Source organism: Oncorhynchus mykiss, chromosome 1, assembly GCF_057628025.1.
Source record: "Oncorhynchus mykiss isolate SJ-2025 chromosome 1, ASM5762802v1, whole genome shotgun sequence".
Taxonomy (NCBI): Eukaryota; Metazoa; Chordata; class Actinopteri; order Salmoniformes; family Salmonidae; genus Oncorhynchus; species Oncorhynchus mykiss.
Genome location: NC_143022.1, coordinates 2,307,339 through 2,323,102, shown reverse-complemented (window position 1 = coordinate 2,323,102; position 15,764 = coordinate 2,307,339). Strand labels below are relative to the sequence as shown.

Sequence of the window (15,764 nt, the reverse complement as noted above, 5' to 3'; positions counted from 1 at the left end):
CCACAGCAACATACATACAAACGTTAAATACCTCTCTTTCTTGCTGCCGAGCTTGTTTCCTGTATACTGGTCTCCATATCCAATCAGGTCGAGTTGACGGGAGAACACGTTCACACGGTTTCCAACAAACAGGTCCTCCTGGTGAAGCTCATCGTATTTGGTCCGCCTCAGGAAGGTTCGCTGGTTCTTCACATCAAACTGGAAAGAAAACAAAATAACATTTCTAGCAGGCCCAAATAAAAGTAACACAAAACCTGAGTATTTCAAGACCTGAGCATTTCAAAACCTGAGTATTTCAAGACCTGAGCATTTCAAGACCTGAGCATTTCAAAACCTGAGCATTTCAAAACCTGAGCATTTCAAGACCTGAGCAGTTCAAGACCTGAGCAGTTCAAGACCTGAGCATTTCCAGACCTGAGCATTTCAAGACCTGAGCATTTCAAAACCTGAGTATTTCAAGACCTGAGCATTTCAAGACCTGAGCATTTCAAAACCTGAGCATTTCAAAACCTGAGCATTTCAAGACCTGAGCAGTTCAAGACCTGAGCAGTTCAAGACCTGAGCATTTCCAGACCTGAGCATTTCAAGACCTGAGCATTTCAAAACCTGAGCATTTCAAAACCTGAGCATTTCAAGACCTGAGCATTTCAAAACCTGAGTATTTCAAGACCTGAGCATTTCAAGACCTGAGCATTTCAAAACCTGAGCATTTCAAAACCTGAGCATTTCAAGACCTGAGCAGTTCAAGACCTGAGCAGTTCAAGACCTGAGCATTTCCAGACCTGAGCATTTCAAGACCTGAGCATTTCAAAACCTGAGCATTTCAAAACCTGAGCATTTCAAAACCTGAGCAGTTCAGAACCTGAGCAGTTCAGAACCTGAGCAGTTCAGAACCTGAGCAGTTCAGAACCTGAGCATTTCAAAACCTGAGCATTTCAAGACCTGAGCATTTCAAGACCTGAGCATTTCAAGACCTGAGCATTTCAAGACCTGAGCATTTCAAGACCTGAGCATTCACTGAGGAAAAAAAACATGACTTGTTTTATGCAGAGAGACATGAGCTGATAGTTTCTTCAATAGAGTACCACAGTATGAGTCATAACACCCATAAAACCTAGTGGTCAAACAAGGAAATGGTTCCAATCGTTTTTCCACCATACATTTTTCCCCAAAGGGGATTTTAGAAACACTTCAAATAAGGGCTGTGTTTCGTGTAGACTTACCCTGTAAATCTCTTGGACAAGGTGACTTTTATCAATATATTAGCCTGCATTTATCCCCCCCAAATGAAATGCTAATTACCTGCTAATGTGGCTATCATAAAGAACTACAAATACCATGATGATCTGAACAAGACTGACGATTTGAGGCAAAGGTAAGCATATCTGGATGAACTATATAATGTTAGCTAAATGTAGTAAACAAATAGGCTACATTTCTTTAAATGGACTATTCTGTGAATTGTCTTGTGTAAGTTTTACATTGACACAATAATTGTTAGAAAAGGTGTCAGCTACAGATGAGGTGCAGGAGCAATACCTGGTAGTAAAGGTATCAGAGATGACCTGCAGGATCAATACCTGATAGTAAAGGTATCAGAGATGACCTGCAGGATCAATACCTGGTAGTAAAGGTATCAGAGATGACCTGCAGGATCAATACCTGGTAGTAAAGGTATCAGCTAGAGACCTGCAGGATCAATACCTGGTAGTAAAGGTATCAGAGATGACCTGCAGGATCAATACCTGGTAATAACGGTATCAGAGATGACCTGTAGGATCAATACCTGTTAGTAATGGTATCAGAGATGACCTGCAGGATCAATACCTGGTAGTAAAGGTATCAGAGATGACCTGCAGGATCAATACCTGGTAGTAACGGTATCAGAGATGACCTGCAGGATCAATACCTGGTAGTAAAAGTATCAGAGATGACCTGCAGGATCAATACCTGTTAGTAAAGGTATCAGAGATGACCTGCAGGATCAATACCTGGTAGTAATGGTATCAGAGATGACCTGCAGGATCAATACCTGGTAGTAAAGGTGTCTGCTAGAGACCTGCAGGATCAATACCTGGTAGTAAAGGTATCAGAGATGACCTGCAGGATCAATACCTGGTAGTAACGGTATCAGAGATGACCTGCAGGATCAATACCTGGTAGTAAAGGTATCAGCTAGAGACCTGCAGGATCAATACCTGGTAGTAAAGGTATCAGAGATGACCTGCAGGATCAATACCTGGTAGTAATGGTATCAGAGATGACCTGCAGGATCAATACCTGGTAGTAAAGGTATCAGAGATAACCTGCAGGATCAATACCTGGTAGTAATGGTATCAGCTAGAGACCTGCAGGATCAATACCTGGTAATAAAGGTATCAGAGATGACCTGCAGGATCAATACCTGATAGTAAAGGTATCAGCTAGAGACCTGCAGGATCAATACCTGGTAATAAAGGTATCAGAGATGACCTGCAGGATCAATACCTGTTAGTAAAGGTATCAGAGATGACCTGCAGGATCAATAACTGGTAGTCACAGTATCAGAGATGACCTGCAGGATCAATAACTGGTAGTAAAGGTATCAGAGATGACCTGCAGGATCAATACCTGGTAGTAATGGTATCAGAGATGACCTGCAGGATCAATACCTGTTAGTAAAGGTATCAGAGATGACCTGCAGGATCAATAACTGGTAGTAACGGTATCAGAGATGACCTGCAGGATCAATACCTGTTAGTAATGGTATCAGAGATGACCTGCAGGATCAATACCTGTTGGTAATGGTATCAGAGATGACCTGCAGGATCAATACCTGATAGTAAAGGTATCAGAGATGACCTGCAGGATCAATACCTGGTAGTAAAGGTATCAGAGATGACCTGCAGGATCAATACCTGGTAGTAAAGGTATCAGAGATGACCTGTAGGATCAATACCTGGTAGTAATGGTATCAGAGATGACCTGCAGGATCAATACCTGGTAGTAAAGGTATCAGAGATGACCTGCAGGATCAATACCTGGTAGTAAAGGTATCAGAGATGACCTGCAGGATCAATACCTGGTAGTAATGGTATCAGAGATGACCTGCAGGATCAATACCTGGTAGTAAAGGTATCAGCTAGAGACCTGCAGGATCAATACCTGGTAGTAATGGTATCAGAGATGACCTGCAGGATCAATACCTGGTAGTAAAGGTATCAGCTAGAGACCTGCAGGATCAATACCTGGTAGTAATGGTATCAGAGATGACCTGCAGGATCAATACCTGGTAGTAAAGGTATCAGCTAGAGACCTGCAGGATCAATACCTGTTAGTAAAGGTATCAGAGATGACCTGCAGGATCAATACCTGGTAGTAAAGGTATCAGAGATGACCTGCAGGATCAATACCTGTTAGTAAAGGTATCAGAGATGACCTGCAGGATCAATACCTGGTAGTACAGGTATCAGCTAGAGACCTGCAGGATCAATACCTGGTAGTAACGGTATCAGAGATGACCTGCAGGATCAATAACTGGTAGTAACGGTATCAGAGATGACCTGCAGGATCAATACCTAGTAGTAACGGTATCAGCTAGAGACCTGCAGGATCAATACCTGGTAGTAACGGTATCAGAGATGACCTGCAGGATCAATACCTAGTAGTAACGGTATCAGCTAGAGACCTGTAGGATCAATGCCTGGTAGTAAAGGTATCAGCTAGAGACCTGCAGGATCAATACCTGGTAGTAAAGGTATCAGAGATGACCTGCAGGATCAATACCTGGAAGTAACGGTATCAGAGATGACCTGCAGGATCAATACCTGGTAGTAACGGTATCAGCTAGAGACCTGTAGGATCAATACCTGGTAGTAAAGGTATCAGCTAGAGACCTGTAGGATCAATACCTGGTAGTAAAGGTATCAGCTAGAGACCTGCAGGATCAATACCTGGTAGTAATGGTGTCAGCTAGAGACCTGCAGGATCAATACCTGGTAGTAAAGGTATCAGAGATGACCTGCAGGATCAATACCTGGTAGTAACGGTATCAGCTAGAGACCTGTAGGATCAATACCTGGTAGTAAAGGTATCAGCTAGAGACCTGTAGGATCAATACCTGGTAGTAAAGGTATCAGCTAGAGACCTGTAGGATCAATGCCTGGTAGTAATGGTGTCAGCTAGAGATCCGACTTGTAAACAAAGTAGTTTAAACATTAAACTAACATGTTGCAACATTGATGTTGAAGGGAACAGTCAGGGTATTTACATGTTGCAACATTGATGTTGAAGGGAACAGTCAGGGTATTTACATGTTGCAACATTGATGTTGAAGGGAACAGTCAGGGTATTTACATGTTGCAACATTGATGTTGAAGGGAACAGTCAGGGTATTTACATGTTGCAACATTGATGTTGAAGGGAACAGTCAGGGTATTTACATGTTGCAACATTGATGTTGAAGGGAACAGTCAGGGTATTTACATGTTGCAACATTGATGTTGAAGGGAACAGTCAGGGTATTTACAGTGCCTTGCGAAAGTATTCGGCCCCCTTGAACTTTGCGACCTTTTGCCACATTTCAGGCTTCAAACATAAAGATATAAAACTGTATTTTTTTGTGAAGAATCAACAACAAGTGGGACACAATCATGAAGTGGAACAACGTTTATTGGATATTTCAAACTTTTTTAACAAATCTGTATTTGGCTCCATCCATCTTCCCATCAATTTTAACCATCTTCCCTGTCCCTGCTGAAGAAAAGCAGGCCCAAACCATGATGCTGCCACCACCATGTTTGACAGTGGGGATGGTGTGTTCAGCTGTGTTGCTTTTACGCCAAACATAACGTTTTGTATTGTTGCCAAAAAGTTCAATTTTGGTTTCATCTGACCAGAGCACCTTCTTCCACATGTTTGGTGTGTCTCCCAGGTGGCTTGTGGCAAACTTTAAACAACACTTTTTATGGATATCTTTAAGAAATGGCTTTCTTCTTGCCACTCTTCCGTAAAGGTCAGATTTGTGCAATATACGACTGATTGTTGTCCTATGGACAGAGTCTCCCACCTCAGCTGTAGATCTCTGCAGTTCATCCAGAGTGATCATGGGCCTCTTGGCTGCATCTCTGATCAGTCTTCTCCTTGTCTGAGCTGAAAGTTTAGAGGGACGGCCAGGTCTTGGTAGATTTGCAGTGGTCTGATACTCCTTCCATTTCAATATTATCGCTTGCACAGTGCTCCTTGGGATGTTTAAAGCTTAAAAATCTTTTTGTATCCAAATCCGGGCTTTACACTTCTTCACAACAGTATCTCGGACCTGCCTGGTGTGTTCCTTGTTCTTCATGATGCTCTCTGCGCTTTTAACGGACCTATGAGACTATCACAGTGCAGGTGCATTTATACGGAGACTTGATTACACACAGGTGGATTGTATTTATCATCATTAGTCATTTAGGTCAACATTGGATCATTCAGAGATCCTCACTGAACTTCTGGAGAGAGTTTGCTGCACTGAAAGTAAAGGGGCTGAATCATTTTGCACGCCCAATTTTTCAGTTTTTGATTTGTTAAAAAAGTTTGAAATATCCAATAAATGTCGTTCCACTTCATGATTGTGTCCCACTTGTTGTTGATTCTTCACAAAAAAATATAGTTTTATATCTTTATGTTTGAAGCCTGAAATGTGGCAAAAGGTCGCAAAGTTCAAGGGGGCCGAATACTTTCGCAAGGCACTGTACATGTTGCAACATTGATGTTGAAGGGAACAGTCAGGGTATTTACATGTTGCAACATTGATGTTGAAGGGAACAGTCAGGGTATTTACATGTTGCAACATTGATGTTGAAGGGAACAGTCAGGGTATTTACATGTTGCAACATTGATGTTGAAGGGAACAGTCAGGGTATTTACAGAGCATTCGGAAAGTACTCAGACCCCTTCCCTTTTTACACATTTTGTTATGTTACAGCCTTATTATAAAATGGATTAAATGAAATGTTTTCCTCATCAATCTACACACAATACACCATAATGACATCACAATTCCCCATAATGACATCACAATTCCCCATAATGACATCACAATACACCATAATGACATCACAATTCCCCATAATGACATCACAATACACTATAATGACATCACAATACACCATAATGACATCACAATTCCCCATAATGACATCACAATTCCCCATAATGACATCACAATACTCCATTAATGAAGAAGCAAAAAAATAATCAAATGTATTACAAATAAAAAACAGAAATACCTTATGTAAGTATTCAGACCCTTTGCTATGAGACTCAGAATGTAGCTCAAGTGCATCCTGTTTCCATTGATCATTCTTGAGATGTTTCTACAACTTGATTAGAGTCCACCTGTGGTGAATTCTATTGATTGGACATGATTTGGAAAGGCACACACTTATCTACAGTATATAAGGTCCCACAGCAACATTTGAGAGAAATACGCTTTTTGTGAGTATGGAACATTTCTGGAATCTTCTATTTCAGCTCATGAAACAGGGGCCCAACACTTAACATGTTGCGTTTATATTTTTGTTTAGTATATTTTAAGTAACTTCTGTGTACGCAAAATACAGATTCTACATCGTACAAGGCTGAAGCTCAGACAGAGGACAATATGTAAGATTAAAAAGGGAGAGTAGAAATATATCTAAAGAAACAGCATCCTCCCCACACTCAGCCCCTGGCCTGCCAACACCATAGGACCGTGGGATTAGTATCAGCATCCTCCCCACACTCAGCCCCTGGCCTGCCAACACCATAGGACCGTGGGATTAGTATCAGCATCCTCCCCACACTCAGCCCCTGGCCTGCCAACACCACAGGACCGTGGGATTAGTATCAGCATCCTCCCCACACTCAGCCCCTGGCCTGCCTACACCACAGGACCGTGTGATTATAACAGCATCCTCCCCACGCTCAGCCCCTGGCCTGCCTACACCACAGGACCGTGTGATTATAACAGCATCCTCCACACACTCAGCCCCTGGCCTGCCTACACCACAGGACAGTGTGATCAGTATCAGCATCCTCCCCACACTCAGCCCCTGGCCTGCCAACACTACAGGACCGTGTGATTATATCAGCCCCTGGCCTGCCTACACCACAGGACCGTGTGATTATATCAGCCCCTGGCCTGCCTACACCACAGGACCGTGTGATTATATCAGCCCCTGGCCTGCCTACACCACAGGACCGTGTGATTATATCAGCCCCTGGCCTGCCTACACCACAGGACCGTGTGATTATATCAGCCCCTGGCCTGCCTACACCACAGGACCGTGTGATTATATCAGCCCCTGGCCTGCCTACACCACAGGACTGTGTGATTATATCAGCCCCTGGCCTGCCTACACCACAGGACTGTGTGATTATATCAGCCCCTGGCCTGCCTACACCACAGGACCGTGTGATTATATGAGCCCCTGGCCTGCCTACACCACAGGACCGTGTGATTATATCAGCCCCTGGCCTGCCTACACCACAGGACCGTGTGATTATATCAGCCCCTGGCCTGCCAACACCACAGGACCGTGGGATTATATCAGCATCCTCCCCACACTCAGCCCCTGGCCTGCCTACACCACAGGACCGTGTGATTATATCAGCCCCTGGCCTGCCTACACCACAGGACCATGTGATTATATCAGCCCCTGGCCTGCCTACACCACAGGACCGTGTGATTATATCAGCCCCTGGCCTGCCTACACCACAGGACCGTGGGATTATATCAGCATCCTCCCCACACTCAGCCCCTGGCCTGCCAACACCACAGGACCGTGTGATTATATCAGCCCCTGGCCTGTCTACACCACAGGACCGTGTGATTATATCAGCCCCTGGCCTGCCTACACCACAGGACCGTGTGATTATATCAGCCCCTGGCCTGTCTACACCACAGGACCGCGTGATTATATCAGCCCCTGGCCTGCCAACACTACAGGACCGTGTGATTATATCAGCCCCTGGCCTGCCTACACCACAGGACCGTGTGATTATATCAGCCCCTGGCCTGCCTACACCACAGGACCGTGTGATTATATCAGCCCCTGGCCTGCCTACACCACAGGACCGTGTGATTATATCAGCCCCTGGCCTGCCTACACCACAGGACCGTGTGATTATATCAGCCCCTGGCCTGCCTACACCACAGGACCGTGTGATTATATCAGCCCCTGGCCTGCCTACACCACAGGACCGTGTGATTATATCAGCCCCTGGCCTGCCTACACCACAGGACTGTGTGATTATATCAGCCCCTGGCCTGCCTACACCACAGGACCGTGTGATTATATCAGCCCCTGGCCTGCCTACACCACAGGACCGTGGGATTATATCAGCATCCTCCCCACACTCAGCCCCTGGCCTGCCAACACCACAGGACCGTGTGATTATATCAGCCCCTGGCCTGCCTACACCACAGGACTGTGTGATTATATCAGCCCCTGGCCTGCCTACACCACAGGACTGTGTGATTATATCAGCCCCTGGCCTGTCTACACCACAGGACCGTGTGATTATATCAGCCCCTGGCCTGCCTACACCACAGGACACAGTGTGATTATATCAGCATCCTCCCCACACTCAGCCCCTGGCCTGCCAACACCACAGGACCGTGTGATTAGTATCAGCCCCTGGCCTGCCTACACTACAGGACTGTGTGATTATATCAGCCCCTGGCCTGCCTACACCACAGGACCGTGTGATTATATCAGCATCCTCCCCACACTCAGCCCCTGGCCTGCCTACACCACAGGACCGTGTGATTAGTATCAGCCCCTGGCCTGCCTACACTACAGGACTGTGTGATTATATCAGCCCCTGGCCTGCCTACACCACAGGACCGTGTGATTATATCAGCATCCTCCCCACACTCAGCCCCTGGCCTGCCTACACCACAGGACCGTGTGATTAGTATCAGCATCCTCCCCACACTAGCCTAATGCTTACCATTTCCACAGAGCCATCTTTGGGGTAGAACAGCAGCTGGTAGCGGCGCAGGAGAGCAGCACTGGGGTCATACCACTCTGCCAGGAAGGCAAAACGCTCCTCCTGAAGACAACAGTGAGAAACAGAGGGATGTCAGACAGTGACCTAGCACAGTGACCTAGCACAGTGACCTAGCACAGTGACCTAGCACAGTGACCTAGCACAGTGACCTAGCACAGTGTCATGACGTTGGCCTGGGGGTATGTTTATGACAGTCATAAATACCTCTTCCCCCCATTTTCCTCTCTCTCTACCCTACTGAGGTTACATTTGCAAAACCCTTGGTTAACATAGAGATTCTGGGAACATCAGAATGTGGGGGGAAATTAACTATATTCTGGTAATCCGACCAATGGAACATATGCGGTGGTACTTAATGAATATGATGTCAGTTCGGTTGTCATCTGACACATTCTCATCAATGATAAGATGACAAACTCTACAGTGGAAAGTCTACACATCAGAGTTATCGGATTCACATGGAATTGTTGTTCAATTTAAATGTTTGAATATGAAATTATTTGTGATGGGATGAAATGTGATTTTAGCTTCTAAAATGTGAGATTTGGGTTTTCATAAGATAGGGCTCAATCAGTGGCCCGCCCCTGTGAAGGAACTGAGTGGAACTGTGTTTTTCACTGCAGTGCTGCTGTCAGCCATCTCTTTGAAAATAAACTTGTGTGAAACATTGTTACATTTAAAGTAGAACTGACAGCATTTCAGCAACATGAAGAAGAAAAAAATGCACAAATTTGATGGTCTAAATCAACAACAATGCTTTAAACCATCAATCTGATTGGCCTGTCAGGACCTGGCTCCCCAGTAGGGTGGTCTAAATCAACAACAATGCTTTAAACCATCAATCTGATTGGCCTGTCAGGACCTGGCTCCCCAGTAGGGTGGTCTAAATCAACAACAATGCTTTAAACCATCAATCTGATTGGCCTGTCAGGACCTGGCTCCCCAGTAGGGTGGTCTAAATCAACAACAATGCTTTAAACCATCAATCTGATTGGCCTGTCAGGACCTGGCTCCCCAGTAGGATGGTCTAAATCAACAACAATGCTTTAAACCATCAATCTGATTGGCCTGTCAATACCTGGCTCCCCAGTAGGATGGTCTAAATCAACAACAATGCTTTAAACCATCAATCTGATTGGCCTGTCAGGACCTGGCTCCCCAGTAGGGTGGTCTAAATCAACAACAATGCTTTAAACCATCAATCTGATTGGCCTGTCAATACCTGGCTCCCCAGTAGGGTGGTCTACATCAACAACAATGCTTTAAACCATCAATCTGATTGGCCTGTCAGGACCTGGCTCCCCAGTAGGGTGGTCTAAATCAACAACAATGCTTTAAACCATCAATCTGATTGGCCTGTCAGGACCTGGCTCCCCAGTAGGGTGGTCTAAATCAACAACAATGCTTTAAACCATCAATCTGATTGGCCTGTCAGGACCTGGCTCCCCAGTAGGGTGGTCTAAATCAACAACAATGCTTTAAACCATCAATCTGATTGGCCTGTCAATACCTGGCTCCCCAGTAGGGTGGTCTAAATCAACAACAATGCTTTAAACCATCAATCTGATTGGCCTGTCAATACCTGGCTCCCCAGTAGGGTGGTCTAAATCAACAACAATGCTTTAAACCATCAATCTGATTGGCCTGTCAGGACCTGGCTCCCCAGTAGGGTGGTCTAAATCAACAACAATGCTTTAAACCATCAATCTGATTGGCCTGTCAGGACCTGGCTCCCCAGTAGGGTGGTCTAAATCAACAACAATGCTTTAAACCATCAATCTGATTGGCCTGTCAGGACCTGGCTCCCCAGTAGGATGGTCTAAATCAACAACAATGCTTTAAACCATCAATCTGATTGGCCTGTCAGGACCTGGCTCCCCAGTAGGGTGGTCTAAATCAACAACAATGCTTTAAACCATCAATCTGATTGGCCTGTCAATACCTGGCTCCCCAGTAGGGTGGTCTAAATCAACAACAATGCTTTAAACCATCAATCTGATTGGCCTGTCAGGACCTGGCTCCCCAGTAGGATGGTCTAAATCAACAACAATGCTTTAAACCATCAATCTGATTGGCCTGTCAGGACCTGGCTCCCCAGTAGGATGGTCTAAATCAACAACAATGCTTTAAACCATCAATCTGATTGGCCTGTCAGGACCTGGCTCCCCAGTAGGGTGGTCTAAATCAACAACAATGCTTTAAACCATCAATCTGATTGGCCTGTCAGGACCTGGCTCCCCAGTAGGGTGGGTCAGTGTTTCCTCTGCCTTCATTAAATCTGTCTCTGCCCCACAGCAGAATCATTGACCGCCACACCAAAATAAACCTCCTATTTCTACCAAACATAGTTTCAATAAAATTATGTAAAGCACATTCACTTTTCTTGGTAAATAGATAATCTGTCTGGGTTCAACACAGTTCTGAAGGTTAACATCAATTACATCCATAATATTGCTGCCACAATTGTAACGGCAATTAGCTATCCAATATCCACAAGTATGTTGATGATAGGAACATGGTTAACTAACGTTACTAATCTAGCAAGTTAGCTAGCTAGCTAGTTCATTTGGAATTGTATCAAGTGCAAACAAGATAGCTACATTTATCCGTCTTCGATTAGATTTTTTTGCGAAAGAGAGAAAGCAGCGAAAGAGAAAGGGGGAGCGGGGACAAGTGTCAGGTAATGTTAACTTAGCTAGCTAACGTCAAATCAGCCTGAATTCAATTCAACTTTACTTAGTTAGCTAACTTGAAAAAAAAGCTTAAGCCATCATTTTTTAAAACAAGTGTATGGTTTACTTTCCTAGACAGACAAGAGGCAGAATCCCAGTAGTGAGGTAGGGATGCATGAGTCACAGAATGGAGCAGAGGAGAGAGCCATGAGGGGAGATGTAAGGAGAAAAGGAAAGGAGAGAGGAGAGCAGAGTGAAACAGAGGAAAGGAGAGAGGAGAGTGAAACAGAGGAAAGGAGAGAGGAGAGTGAAACAGAGGAGAGGAACAGATGAAGGAGAGAGGAGAGGAACAGAGGAAGGAGAGAGGAGAGGAACAGAGGAAAGGAGAGAGGAGAGGAACAGAGGAAGGAGAGAGGAGAGGAACAGAGGAAAGGAGAGAGGAGAGGAACAGAGGAAGGAGAGAGGAGAGGAACAGAGGAAGGAGAAGAAAGAAGAGTAGATAAAAGGAGAGGAGGAGTGGAACAGAGGAAAGGAGAGAGGAGAGGAACAGAGGAAAGGAGAGAGGAGAGGAACAGAGGAAGGAGAGAGGAGAGGAACAGAGGAAGGAGAGAGGAGAGGAACAGAGGAAGGAGAGAGGAGAGGAACAGAGGAAGGAGAGAGGAGAGGAACAGATGAAGGAGAAGAAAGAAGAGTAGATAAAAGGAGAGGAGGAGTGGAACAGAGGAAGGAGAGAGGAGAGGAACAGAGGAAAGGAGAGAGGAGAGGAACAGAGGAAAGGAGAGAGGAGAGGAACAGAGGAAAGGAGAGAGGAGAGGAACAGAGGAAGGAGAGAGGAGAGGAACAGAGGAAGGAGAGAGGAGAGGAACAGATGAAAGGAGAGAGGAGAGGAACAGAGGAAGGAGAGAGGAGAGGAACAGATGAAAGGAGAGAGGAGAGGAACAGATGAAGGAGAAGAAAGAAGAGTAGATAAAAGGAGAGGAGGAGTGGAGAGAGGAGAGGAGGAGTGGAGAGAGGAGAGGAGGAGTGGAGAGGAGGAGTGGAGAGAGGAGAGGAGGAGTGGAGAGAGGAGAGGAGGAGTGGAGAGAGGAGAGGAGGAGTGCGCACAACCGGCAATCTGGATTATTAGTACATTATTTTATTTCCCCTTTATTTAACCAGGTAGGCCAGTTGAGAACACCTTTATTTAACCAGGTAGGCTAGTTGAGAACACCTTTATTTAACCTGGTAGGCCAGTTGAGAACACCTTTATTTAACCTGGTAGGCTAGTTGAGAACAAGTTCTCATTTACAACTGTGACCTGGCCAAGATAAAGCAAAGCAGTTCGACACAACAACAACACAGTTACACATGGAATAAACACACGTACAGTCAATAACACAATAGAAACATCTACAGTGCCTTGCGAAAGTATTCGGCCCCCTTGAACTTTGTGACCTTTTGCCACATTTCAGGCAAAATTATTCAGCCCCCTTAAGTTAATACTTTGTAGCGCCACCTTTTGCTGCGATTACAGCTGTAAGTCGCTTGGGGTATGTCTCTATCAGTTTTGCACATCGAGAGACTGACATTTTTTCCCATTCCTCCTTGCAAAACAGCTCGAGCTCAGTGAGGTTGGATGGAGAGCATTTGTGAACAGCAGTTTTCAGTTCTTTCCACAGATTCTCGATTGGATTCAGGTCTGGACTTTGACTTGGCCATTCTAACACCTGGATATGTTTATTTTTGAACCATTCCATTGTAGATTTTGCTTTATGTTTTGGATCATTGTCTTGTTGGAAGACAAATCTCCGTCCCAGTCTCAGGTCTTTTGCAGACTACATCAGGTTTTCCAGAATGGTCCTGTATTTGGCTCCATCCATCTTCCCATCAATTTTAACCATCTTCCCTGTCCCTGCTGAAGAAAAGCAGGCCCAAACCATGATGCTGCCACCACCATGTTTGACAGTGGGGATGGTGTGTTCAGGGTGATGAGCTGTGTTGCTTTTACGCCAAACATAACGTTTTGCATTGTTGCCAAAAAGTTCAATTTTGGTTTCATCTGACCAGAGCACCTTCTTCCACATGTTTGGTGTGTCTCCCAGGTGGCTGGTGGCAAACTTTAAACAACACTTTTTATGGATATCTTTAAGAAATGGCTTTCTTCTTGCCACTCTTCCATAAAGGCCAGATTTGTGCAATATACGACTGATTGTTGTCCTATGGACAGAGTCTCCCACCTCAGCTGTAGATCTCTGCAGTTCATCCAGAGTGATCATGGGCCTCTTGGCTGCATCTCTGATCAGTCTTCTCCTTGTATGAGCTGAAAGTTTAGAGGGACGGCCAGGTCTTGTTAGATTTGCAGTGGTCTGATACTCCTTCCATTTCAATATTATCGCTTGCACAGTGCTCCTTGGGATGTTTAAAGCTTGGGAAATCTTTTTGTATCCAAATCCGGCTTTAAACTTCTTCACAACAGTATCTCGGACCTGCCTGGTGTGTTCCTTGTTCTTCATGATGCTCTCTGCGCTTTTAACGGATCTCTGAGACTAACACAGTGCAGGTGCATTTATACGGAGACTTGATTACACACAGGTGGATTGTATTTATCATCATTAGTCATTTAGGTCAACATTGGATCATTCAGAGATCCTCACTGAACTTCTGGAGAGAGTTTGCTGCACTGAAAGAAAAGGGGCTGAATAATTTTGCACGCCCAATTTTTCAGTTTTTGATTTGTTAAAAAAGTTTGAAATATCCAATAAATGTCGTTCCACTTCATGATTGTGTCCCACTTGTTGTTGATTCTTCACAAAAAAATACAGTTTTATATCTTTATGTTTGAAGCCTGAAATGGGGCAAAAGGTCGCAAAGTTCAAAGGGGCCGAATACTTTCGCATGGCACTGTATATACAGTGTGTGCAAATTAAGTGAGGAGGTAAGGCAATTAATAGGCCATAATAGTGAAGTAATTACAATATAGCAGATTAACACTGGAGTGAAATATGTGCAGATGAGGATGTGCAGTAGAAATATTGGTGTGCAACAGAGCAGAAAAACAAATATGGGGATGAGGTAGGTAGTTGGTTGGATGGATGGGCTATTTACAGATGGGCGGTGTACAGCTGCAGTGATCGGTAAGCTGCTCTGACAGCCAATGCTTGAAGTTAGTGAGGGAGATATGTCTCCAACTTATTTTTGCAATTCGTTCCAGTCATTGGCAGCAGAGAACTGGAAGGAAAGGCGGCCAAAGGAGGAATTGGCTTTGGGGATGACCAGTGAATATATATCTGCTGGAGCGCGTGCTAAGGGTGGGTGCTGCTCTGGTGACCAGAAAGCTGATATAAGGCAGAGCTTTACCTAGCAAAGACTTATAGATGATCTGGAGCCAGTGGGTTTGGTGGCGAATATGTAGCGAGGACCAGCCGACGAGAGCATACAGGTCATAGTGGTGGGTGGTATAAGGAGCTTTAGTAACAAAACGGATGGCACTGTGATAGACTGCATCCAATTTGCTGCATCCAATCCAATTGAACCCTGTGGCACCCCCATAGAGACTGCCAGATGTCCGGAAAACAGGCCCTCCGATTTGACACACTGAACTCTGTCTGAGAAGTAGTTGGTGAACCAGGCGAGGCAGTCATTTGAGAAACCAAGGCTGTTGAGTCTGCCGATAAGAATGTGGTGATTGACAGAGTCGAAAGCCTTGGCCAGGTTGATGAATACGGCTGCACAGTAATGTCTCTTACCGATGGCGGTTATGATGTCGTTTAGGACCTTGAGCGTGACTGAGGTGCACCAATGACCAGCTCGGAAACCAGATTACATAGTGGAGAAGGTACGGTGGGATTCGAAATGGTCGGTAATCTGTTAACTTGGCTTTCAAAGACATTAGAAAGGCAGGGTAGGATAGATATAGGTCTGTAGCAGTTTGGGTCTAGAGTGTCTCCCCCTTTGAAGAGGGGGATGACTGCGGCAGCTTTCCAATCTTTGGGGATCTCAGACGAAAGAGAGGTTTAACAGGCTAGTAATAGGGGTTGCAACAATTGCGGCGGATAATTTTAGAAAGAGAGGGTCCAGATTGTCTAGCCCTGCAAA

The 15,764-nt window shown here is 45.1% G+C and overlaps 1 protein-coding gene across 4 annotated transcripts in view; it reads right to left on the bottom strand.

Moving 5' to 3' along the window:
- The window catches only part of nme7 (NME/NM23 family member 7), a 115,932-nt gene that overhangs the window by 95,899 nt on the left and 4,269 nt on the right, over positions 1 to 15,764 (bottom strand). For all 4 annotated transcript variants that reach the window (XM_036940834.2, XM_090184740.1, XM_036941823.2 and 1 more), the window contains 2 exon segments: positions 8,959 to 9,060; positions 32 to 198 (listed from right to left, as the gene is read on the bottom strand). In XM_036940834.2, coding sequence (XP_036796729.2) covers positions 32 to 198; positions 8,959 to 9,060 — 269 coding nt within the window.